The following is a 22890-nucleotide window of genomic DNA, read 5'->3' as shown; positions in this document are numbered from 1 at the left end:
CTTGAGTAACCAGGTCATGGACCGAGACGTCGTCTAGTTTCAGTATATTCCAGGGAATAAACAGCCGATATCTGCAGAACTCTCAAACTCACACAAATCAATGTAGACCGGTAAACAGCAGAACAAGTATGAGTAAAAAGTTGCCCGCATTGCCTGACAGTTGGTAATAATTTTTAAGTTTTAACTGCTCAGTTACAGTTCCTGTAAATCCAGACATTGTGGTGAGATTGTTTGGTCCACCGCTGTTTCCGACGCTGAAATTTCAGTCTCAAGTGTTTACACGGAGGAGAAATCCACATAAAGCACAAACAAATCTGAACATCTGCAATTCCACGACAAATGCCTCTGCTGATGAACATCATGTGGTATGACTGAAAGCTCCAGAAAAGCTACTAAATGGACCCTGAAACACACTCACACACTGCTTCTACTACGAAGGCTTTCATCTTCAAACTGACCAAACAAATCTGAGCTTATTTATGCAAAAAGGCACTTTTTAATAGGAATAACAGCATACAAATGTATCAGCAAAACAACAGGTGCAGAAACCTCTCCTCCGGGTGATGAAAGTGATCGAATGGTTGAAGTCAACCGCTTTGCTCTGAGGCCGAGCTGTGAGATGCTCAGAAGAAGTAGACCTGCTCGTACGCTGTGAAGTTCGCAGCGTAGACAGGCGTGTAGTTATAAATCAGCGACGAGGCCTCTTCCTCAGGATTGTCAAACCGATGTAAACTTCTCCTTCCTAAACAATGCAGAAGTGAGACATGTGTGATTACAATAGGAAGGATCGCAACAGAGGAGATTAATTTCCACGTGCAAACTGGGTCAAACAGAATATACAAGCCTTAAATGTAATGTTTGCATTGTATTTTGAGGAATTAATTCTAATGTGATTTCCTCAGCAATATCTATTAAATCATCTGTTTTTCTAATTCTTCTAATTCGTCTTACCTTCTTCAACGAAAAACTCAGCCAGCAGAGAAGACAACTGAACGGCGTGAGGCGAGTGAGGGAAGTTCAACTTTGTGTCCCACTGGAAACGATTCACCTCTGGATGCCACTGTGCTCCATAGAAGGGATATCTCTTACCTGGCGAAATACACACACACACACACATATATTTATATATACAGTATATGTAGCTGTTATGACAACTCTATATCAGAGCAATGATTACATTAGTCAAATTAATGTGAAAATAATCTTGTAACCTTCTATAGTTGAGACAAAGTTGGCTCCGTTCTCTGCGATGTTTGTAGACAGGATGGAGAAGAAACTCTGCAGCTTCTGATTTTCCTGAAAGGTCTGCAAGAACATTCGTCTTATTCCTCCTGGCTGTTATCACTTCTTTCCTTTCATTACTATTACTTCAATGCTCCATAATGTATATCATATTTCATGTTTTTAACCATAACAAGCATGTGTTCTTTTTGCTTTCTTTTGATGCTGTGACACTTTGTTTGCACTGTGTGGGATCAGGGAAGTTTATCTTATCTATGTAACTTAAGTGCATGAACATCATGTTTCTGCACACTGTGTGCAGGCCTCCTGTGCTTATTGAGTGGCCCCAGGTTTGCTGTGTGGAATATGCATCTTATAACATTTAAATCAGCTGAAACTTAAAGGACTTAATTAATCAAATCAGCACAAACCAACTGCCACACCTGGATTTCTGGGCCCCTGGTGAAGTAATCCAGCACTGATTAACTGTGCAGCTTGTGGAGAAAAACTCTTTTAATTGCAGGTGAAGTAATGCTTAATGAATACTTGCAGGTTGTTTATATACTTATATACATTTACGTCTATTTTATATGTCTCATAAAGCTAATGCTGAGTCAAACGTTTCAGCATGTGAACAGAAACCCTGGGAAACTTGATGTTGAAATGAACAGATGTTTGTCGCTGATTTCATTTCTCAATACAAAACAAGACAAAACCAAGAGGGGAAGTGAAACATACAGTACAGTGATGTCTTCATCAGAGGAATTTACTGTACCTGTACTGTAAGTCCATAGTGATGAAAGTTGCCTGTCAGAGGTTCTTGGGTCACAGCCTTCATTAGCTCTTTGGGGAAACCATCAAACATCCTACTGGAGCTGGCCTCTGCAGGGAGACGAGCAGAGGGTTAAATACACAAGGTTCCATCAAACAAGGACGTTATTAAAAGGAGGAAGTCGAGAAATAATTTGGCGACAGCAGCAGAGGTTTTTCATGTTGCGGCCCAAAGCACCCTCTGATTTGTAACTTGCTTCTACTGACACCAGTTGGTACAATTCAGTACATGCAGGTTACCAGTAGATGCTGCCAAATGATGAAACAGTCCACCTTATATTTCTTTACAGTGTATTCCCTTAATTTAACATGTAAATTGAGACTTGAGGGAAAACGCTGCACATAAAGGCATGAACGCAGTGTGTTCTAACCTGTGGTCAGGTTGAGGGGCAACGCTATGTTAACAGCTGTGGTGTTTGTCAGCAGATTTTCACCGGCCACCAGTACAGTCAGCAGCTGCATGCCCAGGCAGGTACCCCAGATGGGGAAGAAGTCCCCGGCATTATTGGCCTGGAACAAACAGTCAGACTTTTTACTTTGTCGTGTCTGAAACAATAAAGCAACACTGTGACAACTCCTCTAACGATATTAGGACAAAATGCTGTTCAGAATGTGGCAGGAAAGACAGCAAATATAACGATTTCATATCAGATATATCAGTCCTCACTGCAAAGCTTAATTTCTGATGATAAAAAGTATTTTAATGCTGGAGCTGGTTAACTGTTGCACAAACTGTCAGCAGGTTAAACTTCAATATGTTTTTTTGATGTTTTGCCAGAAGAATCCAAGAATTGAAAAGTAAGCAGCAAAAACTTAATGTAACGAAGCAAAACATTTAATTATTCCAACTTGAAAATACTCAAAACGGCTGCAAGAACATCCTCAAAACTCTACTGCAGCACAATACGTGAGTACCTGTCCATTTAAAAGATTAAACAGACAGATAATAACCAGAAAAAGGATGCACAAATGACTGTAAACAGAAGATAAATAATAATCACACACACACACACACAGAGTACCAGCCCTCGAGGGAAAAGTGGTGAAATTAATATTCTGCTGTACGAACCCTCAGAGCGAGTGTGTAAAAAATCTTCGCCACCCTGGCAAAGTCTGACGTCTCCAAATCCACGGCTCCCCCGATGAGAAGCAAGCTGAACACACATCACACAGTTAAGAGCAGCGACATACTGAGAGCAACAAGAAGCAATTTGTGTATTTATTTAATACATAGATGTAATTTGAAACACTAGTGACACAACTCACCCATTTATCTGCCTGAAGATGTTTTTATATTCAGCTGTAGTGAGAGTCAACCTGTAAAAGGCAAACAGTTAAACAGCGCTTCCTCACTTCATTATTTTACACTGCAGGAAGTACGGGAGAAAAACAGTAAATAAAATCACAGCTTAGCAAAATGCAGTTAATGTCAATTAAGGATTCAAGCAGGCTGCATTTGAAAGACACCATACTTTATTAACTATCAGAAGAAGCCCTGTATTCATGTTTATTCTGCAGATTAAAACAAGTCTCTCCCACTTCATGCTTACCTGCTAGCTGAAATTGACAGATCAGATATGAAAAAGCTCCAGTTAAAACACATGACAAACAACCCACCTGATAGGCATCACTCTGCTGCCCCCAGACTCAATGTACTTCACATAGGAGGCGGCTATGTAGGTGCTCCCAAATGGTTTCATGACTTCATCTGTAACTATCTGAGTCAAAATACCTGTGGGACAAAAACACAGCTCTCAACACATGGTGGCAAAAATCAGCAGCTACAAAGAGACTATTCTACATGTCTGTCTCTCCTCAGCTCTTTCCAGTCGTAGTACATTTCACTTACCGATCACAGGTCTGGTGTTCACAGCCACCTGGTTGAGTCTAGTCGGCATAGCTTTGCTGCAACAGAAGCACCCGGCAAAAACCAAACACACATATGCTGAAAATCCTGTTTTGGGCATGTTTTCACCTCAATTATTTAGCACCAGCGACTGAGCAAAGCTTAACTCAGCGTTCAGAAGGTATGAGGCTGTCGGAGACTGTCAATTTATGAAAGAAGCTGCAGCAGACTTATATTCATGTTGTGTCAGAAGAGGATATAGTCGGTACAGGGAAGTGAGGAATACCCAGGTTTACATGTGATGACTCTCGTACTGCACATGCCTGTCAGACAAGTTGACTGCTGAGGTTGACATAAATATCCTGTTTGACAGCACGGACTTTTTGGTAAAATTCTTATCATTTTTTGCGGTGGGAAAAGATGCAGCTTCACGGGTCAGAGGAGGGTTTTGCAATTAAGTTCTTAGAAATTGCACGAGAGCATTTAAGAGCAGCTCTCGGTGCACAAGCCACAAAGGACGCAGTGTGCTGTCAAACAAGTTTCAGGCGGAGAATGAATGTAGGCTTCCTATTTATAGGGTGTGAGAGGCAGGGAGCTTGTTGCAGAGGCGTGCACAGATGAACTCAGGCCACATTTTCTAAAAGGGCAGGTTCAGGTTCTGCTGACAAAGATTCATGGCCACTCCGCTGGTTTCTGTCTAATTCAAATACAATAAAGATCTGGCCTTTCTCCAATAATGCTGTGTAGACATTTTTGACAAAATCTGGAGCAAAATGACATCTAACTGATGCAACACTTTCTAAAAAAATAGTGTTGAAAGCGACACAGTTGCTGTAATAGGCAAAACTTCTGCACAGATTGAGCAACAGATGGAGACAAATGTCATAACAACTGAGCAAAACACATCCAGTGATGGAGGCTGTGAGATGTGGTAGAGCTTATAAGTGGCTTTAGCTTCAGCTAAGATTTGTCTGTCACAGTCAGGTGTCTTATGGTTTCATGAAGAAGGTGCGATTCTTAAGTAATTCATGTAAAGCATCCATTTCATCCTGCATATTCACCTCTGGTGTAGGCCTGGTGAAGGGAAGGAAGGGAGGAAGAAAGAAAATGACATAGGAAATAGTTTTAATTTGGGTTTTGGATACAGACAAAGCTAAAAAACAAACAAAAAAAAAATCTTGGGGTAAATGGAGGTGCAATGCTTAATTCAAGATTATGTTGCCAGCAATCAAGTCAAACGTATGTTAGTCTATAAGGCAGTTGAATTAAACACTCTAGATCAGATCCAGGAAGTCACAAACACCAGCCTATCCCAGGCTAGGCTATACTTAGATGTTGTAGTTAAATGCTGCATGTTCTGTTTCTTTTTCCAAGTTCAAGTCAAGATGCATCAGTGGACTTGATTCAGCAGAAATGTGTCACCCGTGTATGTGCATGTGTGTCCCTGTAGGGGCGGTGGCAGAGCTCCAGTGTGAGCAACACAAGCTCAAAAAAAATATATAAAAAATGCTTTTTTTCATGTAGCCGGTAGTAAATTACTCCATACGGTACCAGCCACTGATTGTGCAACATTCAAACCTTTGATCTTTCTATTTTTTTTAATATAATCAAATATACAAAAATCACTGCAAGCCTTCGCACCAAGGCTCGATTACCAACTATGCAAAATAGGAAACGGCCTCATTTAGAGACCCCCAGGGGCCCCAAGAGTCTCAGATTAATTGCATGTGAGTTGGATTTGGCAATGTGATGAATATGTTAACGAATTTGCACCACTTGAACAGCGTTATTAACCAACATTACTCCTCTCACATCTAACTGCAGAAAAATCTGAATTTTAATTGGTTTCATGATAATAAGTAAAAAAATAACTGTTTCAACATAAGTGTTAAAACATGACTCTGTGTTGTGATGTGTCTGTGTCTGTCCACCTCATTTGCTGATGCTCAGAGTTGAACAGAGCTTTGTATTCAGGTCATCGCGTCGTCTGTGTCCAGTGTATCAGTCTGAACCACCAGGTGGAGACAAACTGCCACTAATGGTTCAGATATGCAGACGGAAGTCAACTGAGGGATGCAGTTGTACACAAGAAGCTGCTGCATTGTAAAGTATTAATGAAAAGTATTTGATAAATCACATAAAACAAAAAATGATGCTCACAAAACCACAGTATGCAATGCTCATTGTTTAATATTTGTAATAGACAAATATGCAAGAGACAGTCTTTCAACTGATCCTTAGAAAATGGCACTTTGCATTTGTTAAATCACAAGTTAAGGCATTATGTCATACGTACATGTGTGGTTAGATGTTCTACATTGAGCATCAACCTCATAAAGTCACAAAAACATACTGTATGTTTAGGTTTCCCAGAGTGTATCCTAACTTCTTAATATGTCCATTAGTGTAATGGCAAAGACACCAGGTTCACTGACAGTCTTATAGTCTCTGTCCAGTCTCCAGCTGGACATTTCTCATCCAGTTTTTTAAAAGTCTTGTCAGCAATACTAAGTATGTGCATATTACAAAGACATTAGTATGTTCACATAAAACCGAAGAAACACTTGGTTTGGTCCTTCCAGTCACCCATTAGTCCAAAAAATGAACTCGTCTTATGGGAGCATCTATGGGAGCAAACGGTTCCATCTTCCAAAGGTAAACAAATAAAACTCTGACCCCTTCAGTCTTTCTCTGCAAACAGAACACATGAAATAAAATGAGCAGTTATCTTAACCAGTGCAAGACAGTAAACAAAATCAAAGGTCTTGAAGACTTAGTCCAAGCTTTAGCCTGTCTCTCCATGATCACTTTAATATTCACACTTTTGGATTCAAAACATTAGTAAGGAAAATACATATCTGGTAGAAAACTGTATAAGCTGTCTCACGCTTAATATTGTTACTTGCAGAACTATTCAAGGTTTCAACATCTTGGTAAAAACACTGCTGTCTATTCAGGCTACAAGGCAACTATATGCCAATTCAATACGACAGAATAATTCTAGCAGGTTTTTGGTGAGAAGTATGCTCATGCTGCAGAATGAAAATCAGTATGCATAGGAAACAACCCTTGATTTGTGAGTGTGCTCTGGATGCTCACCCACAATGCAACGTGCAAGGCTAATTTAAGCATTGCTCACAACGGCAAAAATTCAAATGACTTGCTCCAGAAATATCTAGGAAAACATGAAATGTAGTAAATCTCTGGAAAGACATTTAGTCGTCTCTTTGAAGTTTTTGTGGCAGAGGAATCCAACAAAAGAAAACTGTGTCTTAATCACATCCCAGCCTTACTGCAGCTTACCCCAGAGCCTGTCTATTTCCTGACAAACATCTTTACACACAGCAGCCAGCAGCTCTTCCTTTGGCTCCAGTCCATCCAGAAATACTGAATGAAACAGATATGAGACAAATAGCTGTCATTTATTTTATTATCTCACACAGGTATATCTGATATAGTGATAACAGTTGCAGTATTTCTCATCATTTTCGAGGTCTTGACCACATAAATATCCAAACTGCTCTGATAAATTAACAGTTTTTGTCCTTTCAGCATCACATACTGCACACATGGCATCTGTGACCGGACACTCACCAATTCCTGACACCATGCTCTCCATCTCCTGACGGTTTTTCAGGTACATCGGCCAGACGTGTCCGTCAAAGTAGCCCGGAGGATCAGGAGGCGTGTACACCCTCGAACTGTCAATCAAACACCACGGCAGAGGTCAAAACGTGCTTTTTGTTCTTAACATTGAAATGAAATCCATTAGAAGTTGTAATATGAAAGACTGAATACAAACAATGACCCCAAGGATTACACTGATTTTCTGATTAAAAAAGCTGCCACCTTCGTCTCCTCTTGCAGACATCGTAAGGTATTTCCATGAAGTATCGTTTGTCAAATAGCTCATTCAGAGGCCTGGAAAGTAAAACACAGGGGAAAAAATTACAGCATTATTAGCTAGAATACCGTTTTACTATTATTAAGAGAGAAAGTTTTCGTAGCATTAAATCATCCTAGAAATGGTTTGGTCTTATGGTGAGAGATAAAGCACACCTGAGTGGTTACTTTCGCACAATCTCAGTGGAAATCTCTACCTGGAGAACATAATTACATAAGTACCATATAAGAATTACATATTGTCGTGATTGTGTCTATTATCATTTTTACAACCAGTAATTTGCAATGTGATTTCTGGCTGGAGCATTTATCATATTTCAGTGATGCCTCATTTCCTCTGAAATGTCCTATAAAGAACACTGTTTATGTAATTTGGTACTAATTAATACAAAAATAGAGACAATGATTATTCATTTTAATTGAATTAGTTGTGCTGTTGATTTCCAGAGGAACCTCCTTGAAAGAAACTACATTTGAACCTAAATATTTTGTCAGTATCCATTTATTGACGGAAACTTTATTTTCCACATATGTTGATTGTATGTTTGCCAGTAGACAAGCTTCACACTTTTGCATATTCAGCTGAGCAATCACCTGTAATTAATTAATGTGAAGGTCAGTTTCACAGTGCATAAAATAAAGCACTACCAGTTTTTAAAGAGGAATTAAACTCTTAAGATTTTACATGCTGACATTATGAGGCAGTAACTTCACCACAGCCTCCGTCGTGTACCTGTAGTTGAAAATGAGGAAGCCTTCCACAATCAGCACAAACACCTCCTCATCGACGGACAGTGCCGTGCGCTCCGGGTTCAGGCCTCGCCGCTTCAGGAACGACTCGGGATCTCTTCGCCACGACTCAACGTCGCTCATCATCGTGTCCATGTGGAGAGCATCGAGCACTTCAACAGAAAGCAGCGACGCAAGGATTTTAACTGATAACTGATTAAACATTTAAGTCATTGATCATTTCTCATTCTCTGGTTCCTGCTTCTCATTTTCTGCTTTTTTCTGCTTGTTTAACAAGACGCCCACTGCTGCTTCTTGTGGATTGTGATGAACATATCTCAACATTTTATGAGGTTTTTTTTTTTAGCAATTATTGGAAAAAAAAATTGATAGGTGCATTGAAAATAATCATTAGTTGCAGCCCAAAAATGTGTTTAGTTGTCCTGATATTTCATTTGATTTATTCAGTTAACTCTTTGTCTGTTTATTTTCTACACATTTTATTTAATTTCCCAACATGAAGGTCTAAATGTTGTTTCAAAAAGCAACTGGTGGAGAAATCTACTGAAATATTTATTTATTTTGGGTGAAAAGTAGGTCATATTACACTATATTGGTAATAGCCGCATTTAAATAGTGCTGCTGTGTTTGGGGAGGATTCGTTTTCTGCAGTGTCCTTACTGTCATATTGCTTAAACCCACTGCTGTCCTCTGGCACCACAGCATCATCCTGAAGAAAAGAGCATCTGCCGTCATCACTCGAGCTCTCAAATGTCCATCATACTTTGAAAGTGTGAAAAGCAGTGATGTGATTTCACAGTCTACCTTAAAGTATGAGTCCTGTGCAATGATGCAGCTGTTGGGTATCTGCTGACGTAGACTCTGAGAAAGAGTAGATTTTCCTCCATTGGTCATCCTGAGAGACAAGCAGTACGTATGGCTCAGAACGCTTTGCAGCTGCACAAATACATTGAAACTGTGACATCTTTTACTCACATTCTTAGGTAGTATATATAGTATAATAGCAGACTAACGTCCTTGATGAATATTACTATATACCACAGGTCAACAACAACCTTTCAAGATTATTAAAGAGAAATTTAACAGCAGCTAAAAAAACCCTTGTTTTTGCCTGACTGAGAAATCAGAGGTATCAGCGAATATTGAACCATGAAAACTACAGTAGAAAGAAATTTAAAGGATCATCATGAAAAATGTTTGTGTTATTTGTTTATGTAAAAGACAAAGAATAATGAATAATCAGAAATCACAATTCTTTTTTTTTTTTTAAAAAAGCTAGGGTTGTGGTTTCTAATTGAAAACGTGTTAGTTGGTGCAGTCAGCACACTGTGCCATCAATGATGTGTGTAGTCCGAAGTGCAGCACAGCTTTAGATGCTTTCTGCTTTCACACACAAGTCACATTAGCAAATATTGCAAAAGAGAGTCAAGAATTCCTGCAAACTTTTAGCACTGAATCTATTGGAAATGCAGTACTTAGGTCACAGACCTTCATCAGGCATCCTGAGATCATTTTTCTGCATAGCTGTCTGCAGGATGTGCACCAGCCAACACTTAATGTGACATTAGGAGATTCTGAAAATATGTGTGTGCTACTTCTACTGAATGCTTTGCATTTACAAACTATGAATGCCTGGCGTACAAAGAGCTCATAGCAGAGTGTTAGCACTCCTAACACTGCAAAGCAGCCGACTCCTATTAGTCTTTGCTGCCTCATGGTTGTCACATGCTGTATTGATCTGATGGCGTCCCTGCTGCTCCCCCTGCATGTAGTATGTTAGACAGTATTAACATGATGATTTAATATTATTAGGCTCGTGCATTTTCTGGTGCATTTCTGTGACCTGTTGTCTTGTCACTTACACAATAAACCATCGAGAAGCATTTCAGAATATGAAACTGACTCGTTAAGTAAATGCTAAATGAAAAGTAATCATAAAAACTCGTGTTTGCACTTTCTGCTATCTGAGGTCGAACAGGCAATCTGCAGGCAAAAGGACGCAAGGAGAACAATAACAGGCATGTTAAGAACAGATGTCACAGAGCAACATAAGGCTGTTCACAACACTCCGTACTTACTTACCCTCCAACTCCTACAACTAGTGTCTTCATATCAGCTGGTTGTGGCAGCTCGCTGTAAAGTTTTTGACATGTAAAACTGGTAATCGCAAAACAATTAACAGCGCGTGTACAGAAATTAACAGTCCCCAGGAATGCGTGTGTCCATCGGTACAACAACTCAGCGCTCACTCACGCGTTTCCGCTATTGGACGCTCGTGATTCGCTGATGGCACTGCTACGTCATTAAGACCTGCTCATTGAGAAAAAAAAGGCAGAATATGTTATATAACTAAAAAAAAAAATCTCATAGTTATAATCTTATATTATGATCTACTGAGAACAAAGTAAAATAGTAAAATGTATAATGTAATCTATTTATTAAATTACAAAATGCAGTTAAAATAACAATAAATAAGAGTTCAGGTGTTACAGTAAGACATTTATAAGATTAGAATGATAATATAAAAGAATCAATAAAAATTACAGTACATTTACAATTGTGCTGAATTAAATGAAATTAAAATTAAATAAATAAAATGAGATATAATAATTGAAAACATCATCAACACATTTAAAACAGAGTTATGTAAATTCAAATGCGTAAAATAATTAATAGATGGAAATTAGGATGCTTTGATAAATAGAGACAAAGTAATATAAAGAATAAAAAAAGCATACTTTTGGCAGGGTTTACGTAGAGAAAAAATTTTGCGCATGCGCATCTGAACTTTTCCGCGTCTCTTGCAGTGCCGCTGCACTTCCTCATTGTCAATGATACCTCCGTGTTCCACTGTCTAGCGACGTTTCTGACTGAAATAATACTCAGTGCGTCTCGTTGTGTTTCATCTCTGAGCCTAACAAATGTCGAAGCCTCCTCCCAAGCCGGCCAAGCCAGGTGAGACTAACGCTGCGAACATTTGCTGTTTAAATTTAGCCAAAACTTCAGCACAACACACCTTGTTGTCGATGTAAGCTTAATGGGCGGGTGGTGAGCAGAGTTCGGAGTGAGTGAAATCGCCTGATTTCTGTCGTTTGTCTGTGAAACCTTCTTCACCAAGTGGAAAGAAAGCTAATGAACTCTGATTAATAACAGTATGCTTTGTTACTGCCTGGACCAGCACCGGAGTGGAGTTGGTAGAAGTGCCTTCGTGCCTTCGCTGCTGATTGACAGGGGGATCCAGCTCTCAGCAGCGGGCCTCTGTGACTTCCCTATTTCCATCACTCATGCGAGGAGGGTACTGTCATCCAGTGGCTTTAGGTCGAAGGTGAAGAGGTGATGATGAGTACATGGTCAATGACATCAGTTTTACTTCCTGCAAGCTCAGTCTGCTCTGCTTTTCTGGTTTCTCAGTCCCAGAGAAAAGGAAATGTGTCTATGACTCACAAAAAATGTTAGCGGAGTTCACTGCACGTGTTGTTTTGTGCATGTGGTGGTTTTCGGATGTGAATAACATTTAACATGTGAAGATCATCGTCTCCCATAGGCTGTGTCTGTGCAGCAGGCGCTGATGAGAGGTGTTAAAAACATGTTCACATGTTTGAAGCAACAAAAAAAGAAGCTGTGAGCCATCCTCACATCTGGAGTAAAAAAAAAACACTGAGTTCCCAGTTTCAGGGAACTGCTCAGTGTGCAGAGCACATGAACGCATCTTCCATGTCCAGGTCTGAAACTGAACTTGTGTCTTCTGCCTCTGGAGGACTTGCAACACTGCAGAATGTTTAAAGATACAATTTCACTCATTTGACCTTGAAATTGCACATTATGACATTCCCGAAGGTCATAATGTGCGATGATTGTTTTAACTGTTTTAGAGAGATGTTAATTCAACTTCATGGACATGTTGGAGTTTGTGGTGCTGCGATGATTAGCTGATCAATTGATTAGTTGTCAGCAATTAAATTAATGAACTATTTTCATAATTGATGAATTTTTGTGAGTAATTAAGGGAAAAAAAGTCAAAATTCTCTTAAAAGTGAATATTTTCTGGTTTCTTCACTCCTCTGTGACAGTAAACTGAACATTTGTGAGTTTGTGAGTCATCTTAGGCTTTGGGAAACACTGGTTGGTGTTTTTCCCCATTTTCTGACATTTTATAGACCAAACATCTACCTTGTTGACAATGAAAATAAAGGTTAGTTGCAGCCCTGGTGCTGTTTAACTGGATCACATGATACTGAGACATGGTTCAAATGTTTAGCCTGCTATCAGTGACATTCACTAAATAAGATGAACCAAATGTTAGAAACACCTTCCACTATAATGCAACATCCTCCAAAATGACCACAAAGTTGAATCATGACCTAAAACTGAACATAGGTCGGCAGGGTTTATTTCAGGGATGTTAGACTGCATTAGCTTTATTTATCTAATAAAGTGGCAGCTTTGTTGTTCAGGTCACAACTTGTACATCAGAGGTTTCCACAGGTGTAAAGAGGGCTCACATGCGGGGGATAAAATTGTGTTAGCACATGATGTCATGCTGCTTGAAATCACACAGGGGCTTAACACGGGCGTGTTTCTGCAGACATCTGCGTGTCGTGGTTTGCCTGCTAGCACAGAATGCCAACACCAGACGCGTCACTATCATTCATACTCCTCATGGTTATTCATGAGGCGGCTCCGCAGCACCTCAGCTGGTGGTGACGGCAGGTGAGATAGTGTGTCCCGACAGATGGCTGGTTGGGGTGCCTGTGGGAGAGCCGTCAGTCTTATTAGGCAAAGTCAGTGCGAGCTGCGAGCGCTGATGACGCTTTATCTATGCGGAAATTCGCATAGATATGGAGGCATGAGATTGTGAGAATGAAAGGCCTCGCTTGTGCAGACAGAGCATCCCAGAAGTCAGGTGTAGGAGCAGCTTCGAGCAGATGTTTTTATGCTGTGTGTGGCGGTGCAGAGGTTATAGGGCAGCTCTTAAGCCATGCTGGATGGTTTTGGTGCTGCTAAAGTCATTCTGAATGCAGCTGTGGCAGCAGCTTCAGGACCGCTGCTCTGTAACTGTCTCTCTTTTGTTTTCCTTGATGAGAGGAGCTTTCAGTTTTTGTGTTAATCGTGGCTTTAGAAGGAAACACTAGAGAGCTATGTGTTGTCTCTGGTTTAAAACATGATTTGAAGTTGAAGTTTTTGGACTAATGACTCTTGTGTCATATTTTGCAAGGCTTAGATGGTTTCTGGGTTGGGCCTGGAACAGGAATGGGAACTCAAACAGCCGCCAAGATCAGACACTTTTTTTTTTATTATTTTGTGGGGGCAAGACTAGAGCTGTCGGAGTTTGCAATAAAGTAGCGCAGCTGGAAATCATCACAAACCCACAAGCAAATAAAATATACTGACAATGTTTTGCTCACAGTGAGGTTCAGTTTTAGCCAGAATAAATCCCCGTGTGTGCCCGGGGCTTTAAAATGCGAAAGGAGAACATGGACCAGTCAGCACAGGCCGTTGTGTGTTTTTAGAGACATGACCGGGCGTGCAGAGTTGACATGCTTGCCGTGCTGAACAGAGCTACGCTTGTGCAGCAGCTCAGCCCCTCTCGTTCTGACACACTGACACAGTGTGTTAGCCAAATAGAAACCCAGAGTAACGGCACAGAGGAGCTCCAAACTGTCCAACATTTCAGCCTGTTAGCTTCAGCACTGCAGCAAATATATCTGCATGGAAGAAGCTCTTCATCACTCATTCTTTTCTTTTCTCAAAGTTTGTATTTATCTATTTTGTTTTTGTTCAGTATCTCTAAAACTTGCATTTCGCAGGAATGTGATAAAAGACGTCCAGATTTCCTCAAGCACACTTTGTCTGTTTGTCAAGATGTTGGTGCTCTTATCTAATGCCATACATGACACCGTTTCATTAATGCTTTCTTTAATGCTTGGAGCATTTTAAAGAGCAATAAGCCATATGGCTCGCAAGATACACGTGTGTGTAAGTGTGTATTCCTTCTTCTTTAGGATTGAAGGATATAAGTTTTTAATGTACCGTATATCTTATGTATGAGATGTACGTTACATGCGAAGAAGTAATGCATCAGATGTCGTAATAATGATGATAATCTGTATTTGCACATCCTCTTTCTTAATATAGTTACATAGTACTTTGTGAGTGAAAGTAAAAAGGCTGCAGCTAACCATTATTTTCATTGTCTATTAATCTGTCAAGTATTTTCTTGATTAATCAATTAGTTGTTTGGTCTGCAAAATGTCAGAATATGGTGAAAACCGATCAGTGTTTCCCAAAGTCCGAGATGACTTCCTCAAATGTCCCAACCGGAAGATATTCATTAAAAACAACAACCAAATAAAAGCCTAAATTATGTGTGAGTAAAAATATCCGATAACCTTTTAAATCACACAATAAGAATAAAATGAAAATAATAAAAAGCCTGTTTTATAGTGAGATGTGTATAGTGTCTAGCTGAAGCTAATTTGCAGCCCTCATTTTTTAAATTAAGATAATAACCAAACAGATTAATAAAGCAAATTCAGGATAAAACAAACAAGAGATAAAACAGACTGTATGCGTCTGTACGTTCTGTTTGTGTTGATATTTTAAAGCATGTTATTGACACAGCAGATAAATGCGTGTACAGCAAGACAAATCTTTGGAAATCTGAAGATTTGCATCACATTTGCAGAGTCTGGTCATTTAAACAAAGGCTGGTACTGTTGAGTGTGTGCAGTATGTCCCAATACCGGAATTTTAAACAAAAACAACACCATCACATGTATAATTAACAGCGATCGTATCATTTTAAACATGAATCAAGAAAGTGTGGAAGTATCGATACTTGTTACAACGTTATTGTAGTAAATCTCAAGTACAGCAACTGCACATAACTTCAGGCGTGGTTTAGCTAACTGTACGACAGCGAGGGCGGCTACCTCAGGGCTGCACACACGGACCCGCTGTACCGCGTGTTAAAATGCACATTGTTGTTGGCTGGTGCACACCTGTTTTACTGTAAGCAGGCACTCGAGGGCAGCCGCCAGGTGCTATGTGTCCCAGCATGCAGCGGTTTGATTTTTAGTTTCAAACAGGTTGCATTGCTCAGGCAGGCTGACAAGCAGTTGGCTCTTGAGCGAGGTGATGGATGATGTTTCAGCCCTGATTTACTGCTCTTGTATGAGTAGTACGTTTATCACGTCAAATTACTTAATTAAAATACATTCTGCACTCACCAATTTTCATCTAACATGCATGTCTGTGTTTGTTTTCTCTTCACTAGGCCAAGTCAAGGTGTTCAGAGCATTGTTCACCTTTGACCCCAGAACGGTATGAGCTCTTTGTTTGTTCAGATGCACTGTTTTTATAATACTTGATGATTCGATGTACCTCTTCCATGGATTTTCAATGTATGAAGCAACTGTAGAGTCCCATATGCAGGCATTTCAATTGAAGTTGCATTACAGAATTCTGGGCTCAGTTGTTAAATCTGCAGGGTCTTGAATTTTGTAGCAACGACGTAGAATAGTTAAATCATCAACCATGTTTTGGTACTGTCTCTAGTGGCACTGTCCTGGACCAAAACTCAAATATGGCTACAAGAATGAAATAAAAAGATAGACCTGGGCATGCAGATCAGACTTATGAGTGATTTTAAAATGTGTTCACCTAATAATTATGAACATCTTGCTTGGAAAAAATATTTATTTTCCTCACAAACATGGTGAAGCACGTACAAATTCAACAAACCTGCCATAAAGCTGTCAAAAAAAGACCAATAACAAGGCAAGACATGTGCTGCCAGATGGGAAACTCGATTAGCAGAGGGGTGGTGATGAATGGAGGAAACCAACTGAAATAAATGACATATTAGAATGTGCTTTGGTGGAGGTGTGCCCTTCTTTTCTTCATTATAGCTGAAGTATTACATTTTAATATGTTCAGTGTTTTGGGAGTAGCTCAAGGATTAGAGTAGTGTCACAGTTAAAACAACAATTTTCATCATTACTTTGTCTGATCAACTGTCCAAAAGATATTTAATTACTTACTATCAGGATCAGAATCAGCTTTATTGGCCAAGTATGTGTGCACATCCAAGAGATTTGACTCCAGTTTAAACATTGCACTTAATGTAACTGCATAGGAAAAGGAAAAAAGGACATACAAGAGACAAAAAAAATGGATGACTGAACAATAAGTGGTGCAAAAATATAAAATAAGCATACATAAATATATGCAAAGAATGATGTGGCAATAAACAATATATACAGTGAAACTCACAATATAGAGGTATTTAAACTGATGGTGACAGTGAATGATGAATGTACATGTTGTTCAGTTCCATCAGTTCCACCATGTTTAGATTTAGCCACCACAATTGTGAGCAGGGGAACAAAGGGGGTGGGGGGGGGGGGGTGTCAGCCGTGTGTGAACACTGGGACTACATGAGACTTCTTGTGCCACCATGACTGATTAGCCTCGAGTAACGTTGTCTCATTTTGTTATTTTCCAGCCAGACGAGCTGTACTTTGAAGAAGGAGACTTCTTGTACATCTCTGACACAGTAAGTAAAACGTCTGAGAGATTTCACTGCTTTCTTCAACACCCCACTCACTTTAAATCTGAATTTGCACTTCTTCTTCCTCTTTCTCTGGAATCTTAGCGTCGCATTTTGTGCCTCCCTTTTGTCATCATTTATTTTTTTCATTTTCCGCCTTTGGTCAATGTTTGCTCCCTTTCATCTCACAAATATTTTCCCTGCATCTGTTTTTGTCTCTACTCGTTTGCCTCTGTGATGTTTAATCTAAAAACACTAAGATTTCTGAATTACTGTTATCCCCAGAGTGACACTAACTGGTGGAAGGGGACATGCAGAGGAAGGACAGGACTAATCCCAAGTAACTATGGTGAGTATACAGCATTGACAGACCTACTTTGAATTTCATTGCGTGCATGTGGTGACCAGAACGTTACTTAATACTGACCTTTGTCTCTTGTTATGGGGAATCTCAGTACTCAGCACTAATGGTCTTGTCTTGGTTTGTTTTAGTGGCTGAGCAGGCAGAGTCCATCGACAATCCAATGCACGAAGCAGCCAAACGAGGTGCGACAACTACCTGCAGATCTTATTTATTTATTCATTTATTGTGACATGTTGCCTTTTCTATGCAGCGATCCCTTCAATCCAAGACAGTTCTCTCTTTCTGGAGACAATAAAAGCAAATTTGACATATTAACATATTTTTTGTTTGTGCTTAAGTTTGCATCTGCTTGTGTATTTAAACAGGCAACCTGAGCTGGCTGAGGGAATGTGTGGAGAACAAGGTTGGAATCAACGGGCTGGATAAGGCTGGAAACACTGCCCTCTACTGGGGGTGCCACGGAGGACATAGGGGTAACAACAGCTGCAGCGTGTAAAACACGTTGAGATTTACTCGTCGATATGGATATTGCATGTATTAAGGCTACAAAAATGGCTGCGTCTCTTGACAAACATGCTGAATTTTCGGCATTGCAGCAGTGATGTGGGATTATTTCTCAGTATTTTGGGTTGAGAGAGTGTCAGTACAGTACAGCACAGTAATCTGCTGAGGCAGCGTCTGAATATGGTTTCATAAATCGTACATTGTGACACGCAGGCAGATTTGCTTCATGTGAGAAGTCCACAAAAACAGGATCTTGGTGTTGTTCCAGTTTTTCTGTGCTCCCCCATTGTTCCTGCATGATTGTTATGTGATGCATCTCATTAACATCTTATCTCAAACCATCACTCAAAGTTCCCTCTTTCTCTGTTTTGTTGTCCGTCAGATGTGGTGGAGCTCTTGCTAAGCCAGCCCAACGTGGAGGTCAACCAGCAGGTGAGAGGCGTTTAAAGACTCATTCAGATCACATTACAAGATCGACAGAGAATGAAGATGCACAGTGCTGTTTTGCCATCAATTTGTCACCCATCTGGATTTCTAAAATGTTGAACCCTTGAACGTATTTATAGCTTTAGTGTGTTAGGAGTGAGAACATAAGACCCCATTTATACCTGGTATTAACTTCTTTTCTGACACATTACACACATTGTGTTCAGATCTTCAGTAGACGTAAAAACAATGCACACAACACGCTGGCATCCGTGAACAACAGTACATCGATACAGACGTTTTGTTTTTGCAGAAGTATGTTCAAAGCGAGCAAACAAGTCGGCTGAAAGAGACAGGCCTCTAATTACTGTTTATACGTCTGTTCTGTGCCAGGAGATGCATTATTCAACAGAACTGCTTGAAAATGAAAGCGGTGCAGGTGGGAAATGAATAATACACAGTAAGAAATGACTGTGAGCTGCACTGATCTGTGCAGGTGATCTGCTTTTAACAAGGCTTATAATTTATCTAGTCACAGAGTAGTTTACACGCCGGTACTGCAACACGCTCGGACAAACTGATGCAATATTTTATGTTCAAAGAAAGGAATGACGATTTATTTGCCAAATTTACAAGAGGGAACAAATGATTAAGAATTTGTCGTAGACCGTGTTTCACAAGTCTTATAAAGTTGCATAAGATTTGCAACAATAGGAGAAAAGCTTTTTGAGAAATTCATTCACATTTTCTTCCCATTGTTTTTACATTATTCTGTTCTGATGTCGCCGTTTTGAGTCTCATTCAGGCATTTTCCAATTTTTTCGTGATCCGACAATGTGTCAATTAATTAATAAGATTTCTTCAACAATTATTAACCAATGGTCCTTTATCAGTGGTGCTTCCTTCTCCCAGTTCCTTGTAATAGCTTTTTTATTTGCTACTCACAATATTTTAACCTAATATCTGTCACTTCTTGTTACACTTTCTTCAGAGATTCTAGTGGTAATGTACCAAACGGCTTATATCCTAGCATAACAGTTATTTTCTGTCACTTCCCCAAAACATGCGAGTAATCTGCATCAAATGATCCACACTCCAACATTTCTGACATCTGTGTAACTGCAACACAGCAGCAGATTCTTCCAGGAGAATTCCCTCTGTGTCCATGAATCGGTGGAGTGTCCTCCACACGTAATCATCAGCTGAAATTTCAATGCGATCACACATCTTAGTTTGACGATGTCAAAGCTGATGCTCGTCAGTGATGCCGATGTTTTGTGTTTCAGAATAAACTCGGGGACACCGCTCTGCACGCTGCCGCCTGGAAGGGTTATTCTGACATTGTGGAGATGTTGCTGAACAAGAGTGAGTATGGAGCCACGTCTCTTATTTGGTTTTGTAAAAAGAAATAAGCCGGTAGCAGGTCGTCCTCTATATTTGGATATCAGAACAGACCAGGGGAAACACAGAGAGAAAGCTCCAGAAAGATTGTGTATAATAGAATATGGAAACATGGTTCCAGATTGAGGAAACGATAACCATCTCTTAGTTTTGTCTTTGTGTGAGGTTTCTTCTGTCTTTCTGTTCATAGTTTCTAGTTTTTCAGTGTGAGCATGTTTGTTTCAGATCCCAGGACAGACATCAGGAACAATGAGAATAAGCTGGCTCTGGAGATGGCCACGAACGCCCAGTGTGCTTCACTTCTCAAAAGGAAGCAGGGAAGCAGTAAGTACAGCTGCCACTAGGGGGCAGCCGTGCAGCACCCACACACACAGTACCACCACAACAGGCCACACACTCACACGGGAAACAGAATAATATGCTTTTCACTGCGCTCTCCCCCGTGACGGTGCTGTAGCTGTTAGCAGGATGCCTTAAGAGATCACACACGTCGACACACTGCAGACTCAAATAGTATATACATTTTTTTTTTTTAACTTTCACAAATAAGTAGCAGATTTAATGGAATCTTTGTGCTGTAGAAATTACAGCTAAATGTGCTATTCAGTAAAAATGAATAGATTTCTGTCCTGTGAAAGCCACATTAGACAGGCTGTAATATATAAACCTTTGGAAAAATGGTCACGTTAGTCATTAGCCAGGGTTTATGAGTTATTGATTGCCACAGCTTGGGTTACTGTAGACAGCAGCTGCTCATTTATCTGACACACATAATTATTCATGTCCTGTTGCTGAGTAAACAGCATGAAACAGAGACATTGTATGTAATCAGGTTTGATATTGGGTTGAGCACAGGTGCTTGTAAGAGAAGGCATTTGATTGGTAAGAGATGGAGTGGCTGTAAAGCTCTTTAATTTTTTGTCCATGAATTAACTTAACACCGTGTAAAACATGAATGAATGTGATGACTTTTTGGAGTCCTATCTGTGATGAAAAAAAAAAGTTTCCTCACAAAATGTTTTTGATTTTAAGAGTTTTAAACATATTTTGATATGATTATTTTGTCCAGGATAACGGGGGCATTAATCGTTTCATGCCTGCTCAGTCATTTAGAAGGAAGGATGAGGCAACATTCAGCACTTTGTGAAACACATGATTGTATAAAGGATATTACTACATGGGCTCAAAAACCCTTTCGTAGTGTGCAAAGGTTTGTCCACAGCTGTACTGTGCTGTCATTCCATCCAGAAGGTTAAGCTATCATATCATGAATGAGCTCTTAAACAGGAGATTTATTGCAAACTAAAACGAAAACCACACATGTTAAGGAAAATAATTTGCATTAAACACAAAGACGCATTCTTCCTGTCACTAACTGTCCACGTGTCTTGTTTCAGACATCACCCGCACACACAGCAACGCTGAAGAGTATTTGGACGACGAGGACTCGGACTGAGCCCTGTCGAAGCTTCGTCACAGTCTTCCATTGGGTTTTGGGGGGTCGTGGAGCTCAGAGAGATTATTGCAGACCTAAAATGGACTTCTTGCTCCGTTTCCAGCTGTAACTCCATTTTAGTTCTATTAATTTGTGCAAACGCCTCAGTTCTCGGCCCTCTGCATCACGTTTGTGTGCATTGAATTAATGCGTTTTTACAGTTCGCCTGCTTTGCCAAGTGCATTTCCACATGTAAGGGATTTGTCTTGGAGCACCTGTTGCACACTGTGGACTGAGGGGCAGAATATATGCAGTAGTGGAAAATGGACCAAAACTCTAATTCTAAACACATTCCAAACATGTTCAACCCATCGAAACTGCACATCAAAGTGCCAGTGCAAATTAAAAAGATTGATCTGGTCTGTGTCTTGTTTAATGCACCACTTAAATTACTTAAAAAGGAATTGGAAACACATTATCTCTTGCAGTTTGGAGCTCTATCAAAACATTTTCCTCACCTTACATGTTAGTCTGTGCTGCACATGTTAGAACATTTCCACCGCAGTCAAAGACCTTCTGTCAGTTCAGTGTAATGAAAACATCTTCCCTGTGCAAAAGAGACTTTACATCACTCTTTCATCTTTCAAGTTTCTGAGGGTTTGATTTCCATCCTGGGGGCAAATTTCTGGGTTTATTGCTGCTTTCCATCATAAGTGCCTTAAATATGTGTAACATAGCAAGTGTGTCTGTGGTTATGTGTTAACGTTTTTCTCCTCTAATGTTTTGAATCTAAGATCATTTTGTTCTAGATTTCTATCTGCTGTTTTCAATCTGCAATAAAAGCTTTATGTTAAATTGAGTAGAGACTTTTTTTGAAAGCTGACAATAATTAAAGCATATAAAGGCATAGAGAAGATGAAAAATTGCCTCTCAAAAGGATCTTTGGATGCAGAACGCTGTCAGGATTTTTATTTTTTCGAAAATTATAGAAGCCATACTGGAGATTATACTTAATTACTCAAAAGCTTCTCACAGCAAGCCAAATTCCTCTCATTACCAAGTGTGCAAACCAACGTATCCTTTACATGCAAAGTAATAGGATTGGTGGCTGTGTATTAATCTAAATACTCAAAAACACAAAAGGAAAAACGTCCAAAAGTCAAAGAATTCCTTTATTACAAAGTCAGCATGTTGATGACATTCCAAAGAAGACAGAAAAGGCAAAAAAAAAAATCGATGTGTAGACAGAAATACAGCCAAAGTCTTTCATGAGGGATTCAGGTACATGCTACATAACCGCCAGACCAGGGGGAAAAGAAACAGACTGGTGAAGCAGAGAAACGGCTTTGTTTCTTTCCGTTCAATCTCTCCCTGCCTTATCAACATACACAGGAATGGTGGCTGCTTCAGGTGAAATATTTTTTTACATCTCTGATGCCAAACCCGAAGAAGCAAGCAATTCTTGAAACTACAAAATATATCAAACTCACCTCTCCTACTTTATGACGACACATACAGCAGGGAGGGAAATGGAAGCAACTGGTATTTATCAAGAGCAGAAGGGCTGACTCAAGCATTTCTGTCTTCCTGGTTATTTGTAATGAGCTGGTAAAAAAAAAAAAAGGACACTGTTATTTCTCCTCAGTCAGCATCCATGT

At 39.8% G+C, this 22890-nt stretch overlaps 3 protein-coding genes across 3 annotated transcripts; 1 reads left to right on the top strand and 2 right to left on the bottom strand.

Moving 5' to 3' along the window:
* Positions 1-479: 479 nt before the first annotated feature.
* Positions 480-4138, bottom strand: LOC121606976 (gamma-glutamyl hydrolase). Its single transcript, XM_041937619.1, has 9 exons — positions 3902-4138; positions 3670-3784; positions 3319-3369; positions 3122-3206; positions 2424-2562; positions 1997-2103; positions 1212-1305; positions 952-1089; positions 480-742 (listed from the first exon to the last, which is right to left on the bottom strand). The coding sequence occupies exons 1-9, from the start codon at positions 4017-4019 to the stop codon at positions 624-626; spliced, it is 966 nt and encodes a 321-aa protein (XP_041793553.1). The 5' UTR covers positions 4020-4138; the 3' UTR covers positions 480-623.
* Positions 4139-6120: 1982 nt separating this feature from the next.
* On the bottom strand, positions 6121-10787 carry nmrk1 (nicotinamide riboside kinase 1). Its single transcript, XM_041937505.1, has 8 exons — positions 10634-10787; positions 9356-9446; positions 9212-9260; positions 8535-8703; positions 7748-7819; positions 7493-7599; positions 7202-7285; positions 6121-6589 (listed from the first exon to the last, which is right to left on the bottom strand). The coding sequence occupies exons 1-8, from the start codon at positions 10660-10662 to the stop codon at positions 6579-6581; spliced, it is 612 nt and encodes a 203-aa protein (XP_041793439.1). The 5' UTR covers positions 10663-10787; the 3' UTR covers positions 6121-6578.
* A 568-nt stretch (positions 10788-11355) lies between these two features.
* On the top strand, positions 11356-22085 carry ostf1 (osteoclast stimulating factor 1). Its single transcript, XM_041937668.1, has 10 exons — positions 11356-11506; positions 15828-15874; positions 17058-17108; positions 17388-17451; positions 17595-17648; positions 17832-17939; positions 18353-18402; positions 19683-19761; positions 20023-20121; positions 21195-22085. Exons 1-10 carry the CDS (start codon positions 11473-11475, stop codon positions 21251-21253), a joined length of 645 nt encoding a protein of 214 aa, XP_041793602.1. The 5' UTR covers positions 11356-11472; the 3' UTR covers positions 21254-22085.
* The last annotated feature ends 805 nt before the right edge of the window (positions 22086-22890 follow it).

Source organism: Chelmon rostratus, chromosome 5 (genome assembly GCF_017976325.1).
Source record: "Chelmon rostratus isolate fCheRos1 chromosome 5, fCheRos1.pri, whole genome shotgun sequence".
Taxonomy (NCBI): Eukaryota; Metazoa; Chordata; class Actinopteri; order Chaetodontiformes; family Chaetodontidae; genus Chelmon; species Chelmon rostratus.
This window is presented reverse-complemented; position numbering and strand designations above follow the sequence as displayed.

What these genes read in the sequence shown, in the direction of transcription:
- ostf1 (XM_041937668.1), top strand. Translation starts at nt 11,473, where the DNA reads ATGTCGAAGCCTCCTCCCAAGCCGGCCAAGCCAG. An exon ending in GTGCCACGGAGGACATAGGG is followed by an intron (nt 17,940 to 18,352) that starts GTAACAACAGCT and finishes GTTGTCCGTCAG; the next exon opens with ATGTGGTGGAGCTCTTGCTA. An exon ending in CAAAAGGAAGCAGGGAAGCA is followed by an intron (nt 20,122 to 21,194) that starts GTAAGTACAGCT and finishes GTCTTGTTTCAG; the next exon opens with ACATCACCCGCACACACAGC.
- LOC121606976 (XM_041937619.1), bottom strand. Translation starts at nt 4,019, where the DNA reads ATGCCCAAAACAGGATTTTCAGCATATGTGTGTTTGGTTTTTGCCGGG. An exon ending in AGCAGAGTGATGCCTATCAG is followed by an intron (nt 3,370 to 3,669) that starts GTGGGTTGTTTG and finishes TGCCTTTTACAG; the next exon opens with GTTGACTCTCACTACAGCTG. An exon ending in ATCTTCAGGCAGATAAATGG is followed by an intron (nt 3,207 to 3,318) that starts GTGAGTTGTGTC and finishes ATGTGTGTTCAG; the next exon opens with CTTGCTTCTCATCGGGGGAG.
- nmrk1 (XM_041937505.1), bottom strand. Translation starts at nt 10,662, where the DNA reads ATGAAGACACTAGTTGTAGGAGTTGGAGG. An exon ending in CTAGTTGTAGGAGTTGGAGG is followed by an intron (nt 9,447 to 10,633) that starts GTAAGTAAGTAC and finishes CTTGTCTCTCAG; the next exon opens with GATGACCAATGGAGGAAAAT. An exon ending in GTCTGCAAGAGGAGACGAAG is followed by an intron (nt 7,600 to 7,747) that starts GTGGCAGCTTTT and finishes TTTGATTGACAG; the next exon opens with TTCGAGGGTGTACACGCCTC.